At 39.5% G+C, this 16,982-nt stretch overlaps 3 protein-coding genes across 4 annotated transcripts; 2 read left to right on the plus strand and 1 right to left on the minus strand.

The window, feature by feature from the left end:
- Window positions 1-16: 16 nt before the first annotated feature.
- Window positions 17-5,413, plus strand: lrrc8da (leucine rich repeat containing 8 VRAC subunit Da). Its single transcript, XM_067252741.1, has 2 exons — window positions 17-249; window positions 1,895-5,413. Coding segments are annotated over exons 1-2 (2,559 nt in total). The 5' UTR covers window positions 17-248; the 3' UTR covers window positions 4,453-5,413.
- A 1,435-nt stretch (window positions 5,414-6,848) lies between these two features.
- znf326 (zinc finger protein 326) lies at window positions 6,849-10,808 on the plus strand. 2 transcript variants are annotated; one of them, XM_067252745.1, is made up of 10 exons: window positions 6,849-7,028; window positions 7,385-7,477; window positions 7,646-7,967; window positions 8,249-8,315; window positions 8,501-8,573; window positions 8,683-8,830; window positions 8,914-8,974; window positions 9,137-9,267; window positions 9,478-9,567; window positions 9,650-10,808. In XM_067252745.1, the coding sequence occupies exons 1-10, from the start codon at window positions 6,952-6,954 to the stop codon at window positions 9,668-9,670; spliced, it is 1,083 nt and encodes a 360-aa protein (XP_067108846.1). In that variant the 5' UTR covers window positions 6,849-6,951; the 3' UTR covers window positions 9,671-10,808. The 2 variants fall into 2 exon arrangements, with proteins under 2 accessions (XP_067108846.1, XP_067108847.1); XM_067252746.1 differs by having other exon boundaries at window positions 8,686-8,830.
- znf644a (zinc finger protein 644a) lies at window positions 10,808-15,928 on the minus strand. The gene is made up of 5 exons (XM_067252737.1): window positions 13,330-15,928; window positions 12,642-13,220; window positions 12,408-12,533; window positions 11,489-11,591; window positions 10,808-11,130 (listed from the first exon to the last, which is right to left on the minus strand). Exons 1-5 carry the CDS (start codon window positions 15,926-15,928, stop codon window positions 10,935-10,937), a joined length of 3,603 nt encoding a protein of 1,200 aa, XP_067108838.1. The 3' UTR covers window positions 10,808-10,934.
- Between the last annotated feature and the right edge of the window lie 1,054 nt (window positions 15,929-16,982).

Raw genomic sequence — 16,982 nt, forward strand, 5'->3', positions numbered from 1 at the left:
TTTTTTACGGACCACCCTTTTCTTGGAGTTACATGCGCACGGTGGCTGACCTGGCTGTTCACCACGCCGCAGCTAGTGTGTCTCAGGTAGCTTATGTAGCTCAGTGGGGAATGTTTCGGACAATCGCATGGTTACGGGGAAATGTTTCGACTCCTTGATACGTAGGCTACAAGATCGAAAGCATGAAGAAAACTGGAATTTAAAATACAAATATAAAATAAGTTAACGTAGGCTAGCTAACCACGGGAAGTAAGTATGGTAGATCTTTATTTCCTCATAGACTTTCTGGAACAAAGTGATAGTCACGCCTTGAGTATTTTTTTATTAGATTACAAAATAACCAGTGTGGTTGTCCAGAGGCAGATTGCCTTGCTCGCGGCTAAGCAAATTGGTAAAATAAGTAAAGGCGCACTGTCAATCTTTAACGTTAAGCACATGCTTATTTTTTAGTCACCTATGTACAGTGAGTCACTTGACCTCAGACAAGAATGTTAAAGTTCCTGAGCAAGACTTCTCGATATTTTCTCCCTATAATTGTAGGCCTATTTCTTTTTACTTTTTCCAACCAATTGTAGTTGACGATTCCCAATAATGTAGTGCTCTTTGTTTAACCGGTGTTGTCCAACCATTTCCTCCCTGTCAAAACATCATCTTGTGTTTTTAGGCCTTTATGTTCAATAATAGTGACGTATATCTTTTGGCATGGCTCTACACTGACCAAATATGTAATGCATGTTAAGTCTTATTCATGAACTATTAAATTAAAAAGCTTTATACATTGTATCAATCCACCTGACAATTATCATAATATTTTATAAGAAGGCTAACACAAGGAGGAAACGTATCAGTTCATCTCTCATAACAAACATCGAGCCTAAAAAGTTATGTGGTTGAAAGTAACTATTGCATTCTAAACGGATGCTACACCCCTAAGAAACAAAACCAAGAAATGCATAAAAAAGAGAAATAGGGCCACTAGCACCCTTCCTCCAAATGAAACATGTGCATGCCAAACTTCTCAATTGCTCACAAGAGTTAGTAGACCTGCACCAAATCGTCCAGTAGATAAACCAGAATATAAAATTTGAGGTTGCCTAGAGACATCAAATATTCATAGCTATAGGTACTTTTAGGATGTTTCAAACTAAATATGTCTGCATTGTACTGACCAAACCATAATGCTAAATAGCTCACAATACAAAACTTTTCCCGTCAGCTGGCATCTATTAGAACGTTCAAAAAACTTCTCCAGTGAAACACTATAGTTTAGCCAACAAAACAACGGTACTGCAGGCACCCAACAGCAAATGCAAAAATAGCACATTAGAATGTTTTTTCAGCGCCAAAAAGATTGCAACTATGGTCATGTTTTTGTATGAACTCTAAAGTGAGGAATCTGGAAGCATCTTACAACATGTAGTATCTACATGTTGTAACTAGTCTAGGTAGATTTTGTAAGATGCTTTCACGTCTTGAATAGAAGCAAGCTACACATACTGTAACAGTCAGGTGGCTGAGCGGTTAGGGAATCGGGCTAGTAATCAGAAGGTTCGAGTCTGGCCGTGACAATGATGTTGTGTCCTTGGGCAAGGCACTTCACCCTACTTGCCTCGGGGGAATGTCCCTGTACTTACTGTAAGTCGCTCTGGATAAGAGCGTCTGCTAAATGACTACATGTAAATGTAACACTGGTGGAATAGCTGAAGATTTATAACCCATTAGCAACTATGGTTAATTACAATTTTTCTAATGAAGCTAATATATTTGCACGTATACAACATAAAAAAGTCTAGTCTCCAAAGTGGTTTTCTGTTCTTATTTAAGTATGCCTTCTTTTTTGTTGTTGAAAGTGCTCAATTTTTTTTACTAAATACTCTGTATTCTTCAATTTCAGTGATGTTTACACTGACAGAGGTAGCCTCGTTAAATGACATCCAGCCAACCTACCGCATACTGAAGCCATGGTGGGATGTGTTCATGGACTACCTGGGGGTGGTCATGCTCATGTTGGCTATCTTCGCCATGACGATGCAGATCACGAAGGACCAGGTGGCTTGCCTGCCTTGCCTGGAGCGGGCGGAGCAGACGGCATGTTCAAATTCCTTCACCACACAAAGTCCACTGGAAAGTACACCATCGGCTGCCAGCAGGACCACAATGGTTTCTGCCCCACTGCCCACAAAAGATCTACCAGACAGTGCCGTCCATGAGATTCACGTCACTCACACACAAACTGCCATGAAAGCTGAGAGAATAATTGGACAACCCGAGCCAACGGGGGTCAGAACTAATTTAGATTATCAACAGTACATTTTTGTCAACCAAATGTGTTACCATGTTGCCTTGCCCTGGTACTCCAAGTACTTCCCTTACCTCACTCTTATCCATACCATTGTGCTTATGGTCAGCAGCAACTTCTGGTTTAAGTACCCAAAGACAAGTTCAAAGATAGAGCACTTTGTGTCCATTTTGGGCCGGTGCTTTGAATCTCCTTGGACTACAAAGGCTCTGTCTGAAACAGCTTGTGAGGACTCTGAGGAGAATAAACAGAGACTGACAGGCACTTCTTCAGCACCAAAACAGATGTCATCAGAAGGTAAAGAAGGGACTAATGACAGCCCATCTACTCCTATGCTTGCTGGAGTGAAATTTTCGGCAGATAAGCCCCTCACTGAGATCCCAAGCATGACCATCCTGGACAAAAAAGATGGAGAGCAGGCTAAAGCTCTTTTTGAAAAAGTGAGGAAATTTCGTGCTCATGTGGAGGACAGCGATTTTATCTACAAGCTTTATGTTGCCCAGACAGTTGTCAAAACGTTCAAGTTCATTTTGATCTTGTCCTACACATCAACCTTCATGGCATCTATTGATTTTCAGCATGTATGTACACCTGAAAAAGAATTTAAGAATTTAACCGGATACTCTCAGTTTATTTGCACACACAACATGGCTTTTATGCTAAAAAAGCTTCTTATTAGCTACATGGCTCTCATAATGATCTATGGGATGGTATGTTTGTATACTCTTTTTTGGTTGTTCAGGCGACCCCTTAAAGAGTACTCATTTGAGAAGGTCAGAGAGGAGAGCAGCTTTAGTGACATTCCTGATGTCAAGAATGACTTTGCCTTCCTCTTACACATGGTTGATCAGTATGACCAGCTGTATTCCAAACGGTTTGGCGTATTCCTCTCTGAGGTCAGTGAAAATAAACTGAGAGAAATCAGTTTGAATCATGAATGGACTTTTGAGAAACTGAGACAACTTGTAAGCCGAAATGCCCAAGACCAGCAGGAGCTTCATCTTTTCATGCTCTCTGGTCTCCCCAATGCAGTGTTTGACCTCACCGATCTGGAAGTGCTTAAACTGGAACTGATTCCAGAGGTCAGGTTCTCAGCAAAGCTCTCACAAATGACTAGTTTGCAGGAGCTACATCTCTGCCACTGCCCTGCCAAAGTGGAGCAGACAGCATTCGGCTTTCTTCGTGACCATCTCCGCTGCCTTTATGTGAAGTTCACAGATGTTGCTGAGATTCCTGCATGGGTTTATCTATTGAGAAGCTTAAGGGAGCTTAACTTAGTTGGGAATTTAAGCTCTGAAAATAACAAAATGATTGGACTTGAGTCCCTTAGAGATTTAAGACATCTCAAGACATTGTACCTGAAGAGCAACCTCACCAAAATGCCCTCAAACCTCACTGAGCTGTCTCCTCACCTGATTAAACTTGTGGTGCACAACGATGGTACAAAACTTTTGGTTCTAAACAGCCTTAAGAAGATGACAAACCTAGCTGAGCTGGAGCTGCACAACTGTGAATTGGAGAGGATCCCCCATGCTATTTTTAGCTTGACAAACCTTCAAGAGCTGGACCTCAAATCCAACAGTATTCGCACCATCGAGGAAGTCATCAGCTTTCAGCACCTCAAAAGATTGACTTGCCTGAAACTGTGGCATAACAAAATCATAACCATTCCAGCATCCATAGGCCAGGTCAAATGTTTGGAGTCATTGCACCTCTCCCATAACAAACTGGAGACCCTCCCCACGGCCCTTTTCCATCTCCCCAAGCTCCGGCACCTGGACATCAGTCATAACTCCATCACAGTGATCCCTCCAGATGTAGGTCTGCTGCAGAATCTCCAGCACCTCGCCATCAACTCAAACAAGATAGAGATCCTTCCCAAACAGCTGTTCCGGTGTACGAAGCTGAAGGTCTTGTGTCTGGCAAACAATGGCCTTTCCACAATGCCCGAGACTGTAGGCCAGCTGGTGCAGCTCACCCAGCTGGAGCTGAGAGGGAATTGTCTAGACCGCCTGCCCACACAACTGGGGAATTGTCGCCTTCTTCGTAAAAACGGCCTCATTGTTGAGGACCACCTTTTTGATGCTTTGCCTGTGGAGGTAAAAGAGAGTATGAGTCGGGAAACCAATGTGTCCTTTGCTAGTGGCTTATAGCACAGTATCACAATGTTAGCACCCCAAAGGTTTAAGCCTTCAAGCCCTTATTGTGGAGGAATTTACTTAATTTGTATTAATAATATTATTAACTGTAGCAACTTTTATTGATTATTCAAATGTATAGTTTTAGTTGTACTATATTGTCGTAATTAAGTTCAGTTATTGACATTCAAGTTTCTGTCATGTTAAAGATATAGCTGATAGCTATGTAGTGTTTTGTTTGGTTTTCTAATATTGTTTGCTGTAATTATTTTAGATTTATAATAGCATTTCTTGTATATAATACTCAGGTATAACCATGGGAAACAATATTTTGCCTTAACTGCTGCTATTTCTCAAAGAGCTTTCATACTTTAGGCCAAATTATGTCGGTCTTATCCACAGTACAATTTTTACCTTTTAGAAAGTGAACAAAAAAAGGGTCTCTTTTGAGAAGTAATTCATTTGTGTTACAAACACCACATTTATTTGATCCCTCAGTGATGTCTAGTAGTCATGGCATCTTGACAGTGTGACAGTTGGTGTGTGATGATAAGACGTCGGAAGCTCCTAAGGATAGTATTTTCAGTTTAGGTGTTTTGAGCAAGGAGATAGAGCTGAACTTTTGGGCTCTCATGGTGGGAATGGTGTGCTTTATATTGGAATGTAACCCAAAAAACAATGTTTGTTTAGAGATTGAATGTTTAAGGATAACACTCCTGTTGGAAATATGATCGGTCAAAGAGGGAGACAGATTTGATCTGACTTGGTTATCATGTTTTCCAAAGAGTTTAAATGAGGCTAAACAGTTACTCCAGTTACTATACATTATACAATGGAGTCACATTTATGCTGTTGATTGTATTTCTGTATGTAAGTGTTCACAGGTACACAAGCTATACCATTGCTCATTACTGATCATAATACTCTTAAGTCCATTCATTTATGGATCAATAAAGATAGATTTAGATGCACTTTCTGTAATGTTATTTGTCATTTATTTAAGGTATTTATTTGAACCCATCACTATAATGATCTTTTGTGTAGCTTACTGACAGTATACAAATCTGTACCAATAATTGATTACTTTATTACAGTAAGTAATTACAGCAGAAATAAGGATTAGGCAATGTTGAAGTGCAATTACATTTGCAATTTCAGCTCCCACTCCTTATTATCTGCAAAAAGTGTTTTTCAGTGAAAAGTTATGAGTAGGAGATTTTACTATTTTTGGGGCTTACTCAAATGCTAGAAGTGTTTTATTAACATGGCTAATTATGAAACACAGTGTCAGAGTTACTCGAATAGGAGCAAAATAACCTGTATTTACTTATAATTATTCAACATTTACCACTTTTCCAAAGATTTTTAGTCGTGCGTGAGTATTAACAACAAGGATTTAACAAAAAAAAATATGATTTGGAGTCCAGTTACACTTACCAACACTGCCTGCGGTTCAAAAGGTTGTTTTCCTTTGAAAGCATGTCTAAGTGAGTATTGGAACAATATGGAAGAATACTGCAGGTCTTTGTAATGTAACTTGACATCGGGTCCATTTGAGAAAGTACACTCCTAAACAATAGGTGGCAGTAGTCGTACTATCCAGAATAGGAGACCGCTTCAAAGTTCATTTTAGCTTTGTTTTTTGTTCCAAGAAAAGCCTCGATAGCATTTCCGGTTTTGGGAATTCGACTTCAGAATTAGAGCATATCCAAAGAAACGATCTGAAATAAAAGCCCCCAGATATTATTCTCACTCCAACAACAGCAGGCACGGGGTCGTTTTTAGAAAGAATAAACTACTTTCAATTGTTATAATACTTTTTTCAAATATTTACAACAAAAACACAATACGATATACAGTAGGGTCAAAAAGTCTGAGATCATAAGTCTAAATTGTTCTATTTTGCATTTGTTTCGAATGTAGGCCTAATAGACACATTTCCTTTTAATTACAAATGATAATATCAGTTGAACAATTTGAGTGAAAAGTTGAATCTTTGAAAATATGAAAATATTTCAGAACATTTTTGTATTTGGTATCCCCCTTTTATGCATCAATGACAGCATGCATGGAAAAATCAGATGACCCATGTTATCCAAGCATTATTTTCAAAGAGCTTCTTTTGATGTCACAGAATGTTTGGCTTTCAGACTTTTGAACCCCACTGGCACTGTATATTTGTAAGATCATTTACACCACATTTAGGGTACACAAAAGCGAGTTTTTCAAAGTTTTTCAACACCAGTCAATATCAGTTGAGGCTTTAGTAAATGTATCCATGCATGCATCGATTTAGTCTCGTGACATTTATTTTGAAATGTTTTAAACCAAAAAAATACCGGAAATTAGATCCTTATTAAGGCTGCCTTGACAGTGCACTGGAGCTCAATCTTGATAATGTACTGTTGTCATTTGATCTAGTAGTTCCTAAGCAGGGTTGGAAGCTTACTTCACTTAAGTAGGCCTAACTTCAGAATGTACATTTAGTCTATTCAACTCTAACTGTGAATTACAATGATTCGCCGAAATCACGACTCCTTTTATGGGCCACCGAAGGGGGTCGATTCATCCGATCGGTATGCCCCTGAAAGGTACTAAAGAAAGCTAGCTGGTTGTATGTGTGTACAGTGTACAAAAGCTTATCTTCTTATACAGTGGTTAGCTAGTGCTACACGTATGAATAATGTTCTAGCTTGCTAGAGTACTTTTATTTGGGTCTGTTGTTGACAATCAGTCTTGTGCTAACGAGCTAGATCATTTGAGACCATTAAACAACAACAAATAATTGTAGGACTAGCAAGCTTTGTATACCGCAGAGGAACAGTAGGCATGTCCCTCAAACACACTAGCCAGTTGGCTACGCCAACTATAATTGTCCAGTTATTTATATAATTAACAATTGTCAAAGAACACGGATATGCTTCTCTTCCTTTTCTTGATTCAATAGAACAGCTACAAGCTCTGCTTATATTCATTCCACAAGACACCCAACCTTTAACCCATCGTCGTTTAACTCCCAGAACAATAACAGCCCTGAAAGGTATGGAACTTACCTGTATGTTGTGTACTTATCTAGTTCTACACAACATTTGGTAACACATAGTCTTTGTTTTTATTCGTTTTAAAGGAGCTCATTGTGTATAAAGTGATAAGAGTACACTAGAGAGTGGGTTGCATACACTCTTTGATGCCCTTATCATTTCCCCAGGGGTGAGCTTTACAACCCATATGAACCTGGCTCTTCAGAATCTGAATCGGAGGGTAATGAGGAACATCGAAATATCAGTAAGCGAGGTCATTACAGACATGGCTATGAAGGCACTCCGTTAAGCAGAGGACGTCATGAAAACTTTCTTTGGGACTCCACATACTCGAGGACTGGCTCCAGATCAGACCAGTCAAGCCATGGCCATGGCCCCTCAACCCAGCCAAGGGCCACGCCAGGGGCCCCACTTTTCCCCCAGAATGTTTATGGGGGACGAGGAGTGAACGGGGTAGAAACCTCCTCTGCTGTCATCCCTGACATCGAGGTGAGAGGAAGGTACTAGTTGATGCCTCCCCTGCAGATACTATTCTGTTTCGGAGCAATACTTACGAATATTCTGCTTGAGTAATATGATCGTTTCAGTACAGTAAAGTTGTACTTAATGAAGATTGCCAAAGGGACATAGCTATGATGATAGCAATCCTGTTGTCTATAAAGCGTTCAACCTGAAACCTCAGTTACTGCTGGAATTATAAACCCCTATGACCAGGTTGGTAAAGCAATTAGCTATGTGCCCTATTTAACCTGTGATGGTTTTACCCACAGAGAGCCACTGATCCTCCACCCAGATTAGAGGTTGACTATCAGCATCAATCAGGATTTGGTGCTACAGGTAAAATGTCAACCATATCCACGATCAAACATATTTGGACAGATAAACAAGATGTACCTTCAAAGTCCTCTCAGGTCCTGGTGCTTTGTTTATAAGTAATACTTGGGTAAATACATTTGAACATTCTGCACAGAAAAGGGAGTTGGTATGTAACATTTCTAAATGTATGCCTGTTTCATTTTTAGGTGGGGACCAGAGCAACACTCCTTTAAAAGTCTCAAGAAAGAGGAGTAGAGGCCCCTCTGAAGAGATTGAGAGGTCACAACACTGTTATCTCAAATCCAAATCTGTCATCATTTACTATAGACAACTGGTTATAGGCAATTGCACCGACTGAACAGGTCTCTTCTTCTTGTTTCTGTTTCAGCAGTCCCTTTTCCTGTGATCTGTGTGAGGTTGATCTTTCTGAAGCTAAATCCCTTGAGGAGCATTTAGAGTGCAGGAGTCACTGGGAGACCCTTGAGCATATCCAGTTGCAGAACAAGTATGATGACATGGCCATTGCGTTTTTACAGGTACGGAAAACAAGTCAGCTAGTTCTCTCCACTATAAGGTATTGAAAGTACCAGTTTTGATGTTGCCTATCTTCCCAATATAGGAGTCCATGCTGCACAAAGTCCGGAAAGGTGATCAAGTGATGGATGCTGGCACTTTGGATGGTACTGTATTTCTTTTCTTTTTTGTGAATAAATATTTCCTGTAAAACATGTTTGAGAGATGCCTGTATGCCCCTATTTATTCATTTTGTGTCCATGTAATCATCTGGGTCATTATCTGAGAATGGAGTTGGTTTCTTACATATTACATTCTTGTGTCCTCAGCATTATTTAAGAAAGACCACATAAGAAAAGTGGAGATGCTCCACTGTGGACCATGTAAAGTTTACATATCCATGTCTGTGTCCTCCTTACAAAATCACATCAACTCTCAGGAACATTTGAGGAACAAAACGGTAGGAGAGACACTTTGGATGCTCCCACCGTAGTAGCGTACCACAGAATCGTAATATTGGTCAAGAATTAATTCAGTCTTTGCTGAAATGGATTACAACATGTATTTATGGTCTTGGATTGTGTTTTGGTTTGAATTCTGATCTTGTGAAGACATGTAGTTATTAAGTATACATCATGATACTATCTGCAAACTTTGTTTTCCACTTAAGGTGTTTAAAGTGAAGCAGAAAGATGATTGCCTCACTAAGGCTAAAACCATGATGAAACAACTGACACATCAGTATGCTAAATTCCTTGAGGTAGGTTAATGAATTCCTTCTACATATTACACACACTCTGATGTAACAAGTTTTGTTGACTAAATGTAAATGTTTGAAACAGGGTCAAGATCCGTTTGAATAGTGGGAGTGAACAAGATCCATATGAGGAAACAAACATGAACCCTCTTACAGCTGATTATCAAAAAGATTCTGGAAACGGACAAAATGGACAACATTTCAGATGTCAATGTGATGTGCAGTTTTCTGTGCTTTGTGAGAGTTAAATTTGAAATTGTTATCTCAAGTACCTTGTCATATTGACTATTGTCTTGAATAACAAATGTTATTACTTTTATCCATTTATAATATAGCTCCGGTTTAAGGGTTAACAGATGAAACAGTAAATCAATGAGCCATAAGCTTTGTTTTATCATTCAGAACGTCACAAAAATGTTTTCAGCATCATATTTGTATGATATACATTTAAACATAAATTATTTAACACAACATAATTTTTTGAACAGTCAAAAACATTAAATATAGATGACAGTTCTTGATGAAGGGCCACAGTCATCAATGTTATGACTGCATAGTGAGCAAAAGTTGACTGAACACAAACTGTATAGTTGAAATAATGCAGATAACGGTTATTGCAACAAACTATTTCCATCGTAACCTGGCATATATCTGTTGCTCTTTTTGTTCTCGTCATAACCTTCCAGCTTGGCTGTATACAGTATTGTCAACTTTCAGGTAGATTAGTCTTTTTTTTTTTTGTAGGGATCCCCTATCCAAGAAACCACAAATGGTCATAGTTCGAACACATTTCAAAATACAAACAAGATTGTATTAGTCACATTTAGTTTCTATGTATAGTAAAAATGTGAATATTTAAACAAGGGAATGAATTCTCCCAGGCTAGACCAAATGAACAAAGACTCATGAGAAATTTGAGGTAAAAGTTGTCTTTGTCAAAAATGGGTTTTACACTACGTTACTGCATTAACATGTTATAATAGTCTGCCCACTTCAAATTATATTCAAAAGATGCAAGTGTGTAACAATGTCCCAAAATTAAAATGCATTTGTAAAAGGATTGGTATATCACATTTTACCGACCCGATGTTGAATCCTTACTATGTGTGCTTTTTTGAAACACATTTGGTGGAAAGACAATTCTTTATTTAAAGTCAATGTAAATTATACTTATCATTGTTGACAATGTACTGTACATTTCATGTCTGATTTGACCTCGAGTGTTATAGCTAATAAAGAGAATGAAAGTGCGCATGTATGGTTCCTTGTCTGTAGGGCTCAATTATAAAATGTAAAAACTGATGAAATAACATCCAAGGTACATACACGCACATACAATTTAGTGAGTAAGTTTAAAAGGTCCCAATGGCTTAGGAGGCAGTGTGGGTGGTCAGTGGGAGGTTCTGTTGGTCAGTGGTAGGAGAGGGGGGGTCCTTGGGCAAGGAGGTGACCTCCACCATGCTAGCACCAGTGTGTGGAACACTAGTGTTCATGATGTGCCTCTGGAGATGCTTTATCCAGTCCTCCTGGACCGACAAGGGACCCTGGAAGACTAGGTCACAGAACCTGTATGACAACAGAAATTTGAGCAGTAAGTCTACAATGTATTATGTTCAAAAAAATTAATAATGGATGTCATAATTTGTCCACAAAATAATCATAAGTTACAATAGGTTGAGACATGGTAATGTACACTAAATGGACATCGCAACATTTGGCTTCTTCTTCTTTAATATATATTTTTATATGTATTGTACATTATCCGCAAGGAACAAGCCTCAGGTCCTTTTTCAGACCGATCAGTACGATGCTTATTAAACAGTGTAATCTTTATCACAAGCACTTCCCAACACTCATATAACAGTTTGCAGAAACATTCAATGCCAAGAGTATATCCAGCTTATATAAAAAGAGACCGCAATACCTGCATGTGAGTCTATACATCTCCTCAGGTGTGTGTGGCACAGGAGATATCTTCTTCTTGGAACCTGGCCTAGACCTTTGCCTCCTTTGTTTACAGTCAAATGCTGAAATCACAGAGATCAATAATTGAGAGATTTATAATTGGGTGTGCTCTGCCTTCGGCAAGGGCACAACCTTTGTTCTCTCACATATATATTATTCTTTTTATTCTTTTCCCACCCATAAGGATCCCTCAATATTTGCGCTACATAGACAAGGCCAGTGTCAAAAGGTTTTTCTTGTTTGCGATTGCGTTGCTTGTGTTTGTATTTAAGTTCCGTTGCACAGTTTAAGTTTAAATTAAGTTTTTGTGGGGAAAAGTGCCTTTTTTCGCCAAAGGGAATCAGTGCAAGCGCAATGTCACAACGTCAGCACACGTTAGCAACGACGCATAACTACGACAACGTTGTTACTTAGAATAGCTTGTTTCAAAGGTTGTTCTTAATGAATTAATATCACTACTGTACAAGGGAAAAACTTAAGGTGACGTTTAAGTCATATAGTTAGGTTAATTCTACATTTACATTTAGTCATTTAGCAGACGCCCGTATCCAGAGCGACATACAGTAAGTACAGGGACATGCTACACTTCACTTTTTGTATTTTGAATTGTACATGAGCAGCAACAAATGTAGGCTATGGTTTTAAATCTATGCAATTTTCATAAATAATAAGTAGGCATTTTTATATAAAATATACAGAAATATCAGTTGTAGAAATTACAGTTAATAAACGGACCCATCTGCAACCGATGCAAGCAAGCACACCCTACAATTTCCCCAGAAATTGTACCCTCTGTAGTTTTATATTGCAGCTCCATGGCATTGCAGAGAAATCCATTAACTAGGATTTCCTTCCAATACTGATGAAAAGACACTTACTTGTTCCTTCAAGTAATGCAGTCCTTTTCCTTTTTGCATATGCCCGCAAGTGATTGGACAAGCTAACTCCACTGTGAAAGGTTGCATTGCAATGGACACACACCTTTCTGTTAAATTCCCCTTTCTCTGTCAATTAAAAGACCAAATCTCATCAGTGGTTAATCATGTAGACATACAGATGTACACATTTAGCAGAAGCCAGTCATGGTTGCACTGTCCAATAATATGTCTTACCAGATGTTGAGTTTGGCAGTGTTGTGGTAGCTCGTGATCCTGTACTGTGTGCGCTTGTGGAAGGACCTGCAAAAGCATTTCTTGATGTTTGAGAAGTCCTCAACTTGTCGTCTTGACACTTCCTCTTCTTCAAAATTCCTATCAAGGCACTCGAGAGAGAACCTTTAACTTCCAACTTAGTCTCTACCTGCTTCTTTGAAGATGCTTCTGGCAATAATGAAAAAGTGGGCAGCACCGATTTGGCATCATTGTAGAGGTTCTGAATGGGATTACGTTTTGAAATTCCAACAGATGGAGATGACAGACAGTCCACACCAGCCTGCTTTGCAATGGCCTTGAGGCCTTGTGAGGGCTTACGCTTCCTGCCTACAATCTGGAGTGCCCTCTGGAACTCCTTCTTGTCGCGCATCAGTTCCCGAAGCAAACATAGGGGGGACTTGTTCTTGGTTGAGATGGATTTACCAAGGCGTTTCAGATGGCCTCGTATGTGGTTAGACTGTCCAGTCTTGTTGTCAAAAGAGTCTCCACATAATGGACAGGAATGAGAGCTTACAGACCCAGAAGATTCCAACCTAAATGCTAAAACAAAGAATGACAGAATATTATTTTAACTTTACAAAGCATTCCAGCAAAGCATTGACAAATGTGAGTTTAACCTAAAGAAAGACAGATGGTAAAATTGCTGTACCCTTTTTTAATCGCCTGATTGCTGCCATCCTGCGCCGAATTCGAGGCCTCTTGTCTTGAGAAGCCACTTGTTCTGGTGGTACCACATGACGTGCATTGTAACTCAGTCCAACCCTGTGCAGATGTCCTCTTACATGATTGGATAATCCCACACCTGACTCAAAAACTGCAGGACAGTAAGGGCAGGTCTTTCGCTCCATGTCTAAGGTAGACAAATCAGCATCAGTGAAGTTATTATATTGCACTGAGCTGGACTCAAAGGTCTGTTCGAACACCTGTGTTTCTATGCGTTCTTCTTTGACAACGGGCTTTTGTTGACAATTGCTCCCAGTTTTCAAGATCAAAACTTTGTCCAATGAGCCCTCAGATGTCCCCCTTACTGACATTCTTCTGCTGAAAGTACTACCAATGTCTGAGGTCTCTTGCTTAATTTCAGTTTTGTCAAGAAGTTGGGAACTGGTATATAATTTGGAGTCACTTAACGGCAAAGCTTCCTTTTCATCGCTGTCCTCCATGTCTTCCACCATGTTTTGCCTCTTTGGACTTGGCATATATCTGGATATGATAAAGCAGGACTCTTGGTCAACAGCATTGCGATAAGGGGTGGACATTTTTCTTTTGGAAGGGTACTTCTTTCCAACCTTTTGTTCAAAGACCTGTCTAGAAACATCCTTACTGTTGTGTTTATTGGCATCATAGCCAGAATTTGATACCCTTTTGTCCAGCTTGGAAAATGAAAAACGTTTGTGTCCATTTGAAGAACAATTGGAATTTTCAGAAGGTACTGCCAATACCCCTTTGAAATCACCATCATTAATGTCACCATTAACATCTTGGAACACAGAAAGTTCGGTGGTGACATCGGGTTTTTCCTCTTGCAGAGTTTCATCGCGTCTTTTTTGACGAGACAAGAGAATATTTATTGATTTGTCAAGTTTTGACTCGGTTATCTGAGATTTGACGTCTTTTCGTACTCTATTTACAATTTTGTCCTTTTTGAATAAATCTGAAATATCATTAGGTTCACAAGGCGAATTTTCTCTACAGAATTTAGATGTTAATGCCGAAGAGCATGAATCTACTAAAGGGGCTTTACAACTTAGTGAATGCTGCTTAGAAGTTGATTCTGCAATTGTTTCGGTATTCTGCAAAGCTTCATATTCTGCATATGACTGATGATGACGAAGCCCTATGTGATTTTTGAAGATGTTCTTACTTGTGGTGCTGTAGGAACAAATGGTACAGGAGAAAGAAATAGGTGTTTCGTCATTGCATGGCATAAATATACTGTGCTTCTCTGTCTCCTCCTGATCTTTGCAAACGCTATGCTCTTTGCTCATATGTCTCTCGAGTTCAAACATAGATGCAGCCAAGAAGTTACACTTCTCACAGTCATAGTACCACTTGTCTTTCTCATGAGTCTTTGCGTGCTGTACAAAAGTATTTGCACAATTGGTCCCAAAGTTGCACTGAGGGCACTGTAACCTAGCGTTTTTACCTTCATCCTTCAAGTCATTCATCCCCTTAATCTCCTCTATTAGCCTCTCTCTTCTCTCCTCATGTATGGTCATATGCCGCAAAAGTGTGTTGCTATTGCGAAAAGACTGTCCACACTCTTTGCAAATAAAAGGCTTTGGCATGCTGATCTGACTGGGTGGATCTGGGTGACATCTCATATGCCGCTGTAAGTGACTTTTCTCTTTGAAATGAATGGTGCATTTTGTACATGGGAAAAACAGTGGCTCCTCCTCTGAACAAGAGTCTGTTGATGGATTCCTCTTCGGCGAGACAAGCCTGCTTTTTTCATGGAGATTTCTGACTGGGACACTGTACTTAAGTTGGACAGACTCAGCAGTTCCATTGGGATGCTGTGCTTTCTTCCCTGTGGGTGATTGTGGTTTTGAACGTTTCCTTAATTTTCGTAATTTGTTGATGGGTACTGGGTCTGCTTGACTATCTTCATCTGATATGACCTCTGTTGACTTCAGGCTCAAATTAGGGTAAAGATCCTCTGAAGGATCTACCATCACCACCATGTCCATTTTGCGTTTCCTCCTTCTTTGGCTGGCAGGGGGAGTGACTAGTTCTGGCTCATCCTCCGCAGGGGAATCATCATGGTTTTCCCACAGGAACTGCATGAATTCGCGCTGAGGGTCCCAGCTAAGGTCATTGGCACTATCATAATTGTCTAATGAGCTCTCTGATGATTCCACATCAAAACCCCATATTCCTGTAGTGTCAATGTTCTGCACAGTTTTCAACTGAGTGATACTCTTTTCCTCATCCTTTTCGGTTGACAAGCTTTGGAGGTCCACTGACTGCAAAGCTTGGTGTGAAGAAGGTCCATTTACCATAGGGCCTCCAGACAACATATCTGTGTTTGAGAGAACATCAAGAACACTGCTATTCTGTGTCACTGAAGACTGGTGCCTGTCAAAGGTGTTCATGTAAGCAATGGGATTTTGCTCCATTGACAATCTACAGGCATTGCTCTTAAACAAGGACATCTGGCTTCTTAATGGTTCTTGAAGGAGATCCAAGGTATTCATAACAGGATCTGCATCTTTGTCTTCCTCATCCATACCAGTAAGATCAGACATGACTCTGAATGGGCTCTAGAAAAGAACAGATGGAACCATGAGAATGACGTTATAGCCTACTATTAGGATGCTTATTCATAGTGCTGGAGAAGAATAAATAAACTACAAATAGATATTGTGAGAAAATAAAACATTACATAGCATGGTCTTGTTTCCACAATTATGAAAATCATTCTGAGATCAAACAACTAAGAGGTGTAGGCAATTTGAGCAAAATATAGTCTCATACAAAGCCAAGACAACACTTTAAAAACGAAGAAGCTACTATTCAGGCTACCTTACATCAACCTAACTCCTGATTGACCAATAATAGCCACCGCCTGTACAATGCCAAAGCTACTATTACACTACCTAGTAGTTAAATGACATCTGAATACATTTGAGGAATAGCATTAACATGACAGGCGGTAGTCATCCACCATCCTGACATCTACCAAGATGCTAATTACATTTCAAGTTTGTTTGATAACTAGTCATCAGATCAACTAGGCAATCAATAACACAACAAGTGTCATGATTGCCAAACAATCCTTTCTACACACAAATGGGACATCATTTCAGGCATACACATAAGTCTGTATGGTAATACAGCTAGACACCGATTGTGATAGTAGCTAATAGCCTTTATCATATGTCACGCAGACACTGTCAATCACGTAAGATAGCTAATATATGACATTGATGGCAGCCCTCATCAAAATAACGCATTTGCAATCGTAAAATTGGCCAATAATTACTGTAAATAGCTATTGATGAGCAGCTCGGCAATACATTCTGGCAAGGTAGAAACTTTCAGAACTGTGTCTAGCTAAATTGACCCACTTGGTACAATTCATGGAATCCCAACCTCTGCGTTCAAAAGAACGGCAAGCTAGTAAGGGTTTTTGTAGAGCCCAAGTAAGCAAAGGTGCTCCAGCTAGCTGAAGGCGAAGCTGGCTAGCTTTTTCTCGGTAATCATGATGATGTGTTGTTAGATGCTTGCAGTAGATGGCTAGCTAACGATAGTCTTTTTATGTTCAATACTAAAACCAATACCATAAAAACATCAGCTATG

Source organism: Osmerus mordax, chromosome 16 (genome assembly GCF_038355195.1).
Source record: "Osmerus mordax isolate fOsmMor3 chromosome 16, fOsmMor3.pri, whole genome shotgun sequence".
NCBI lineage: Eukaryota > Metazoa > Chordata > Actinopteri > Osmeriformes > Osmeridae > Osmerus > Osmerus mordax.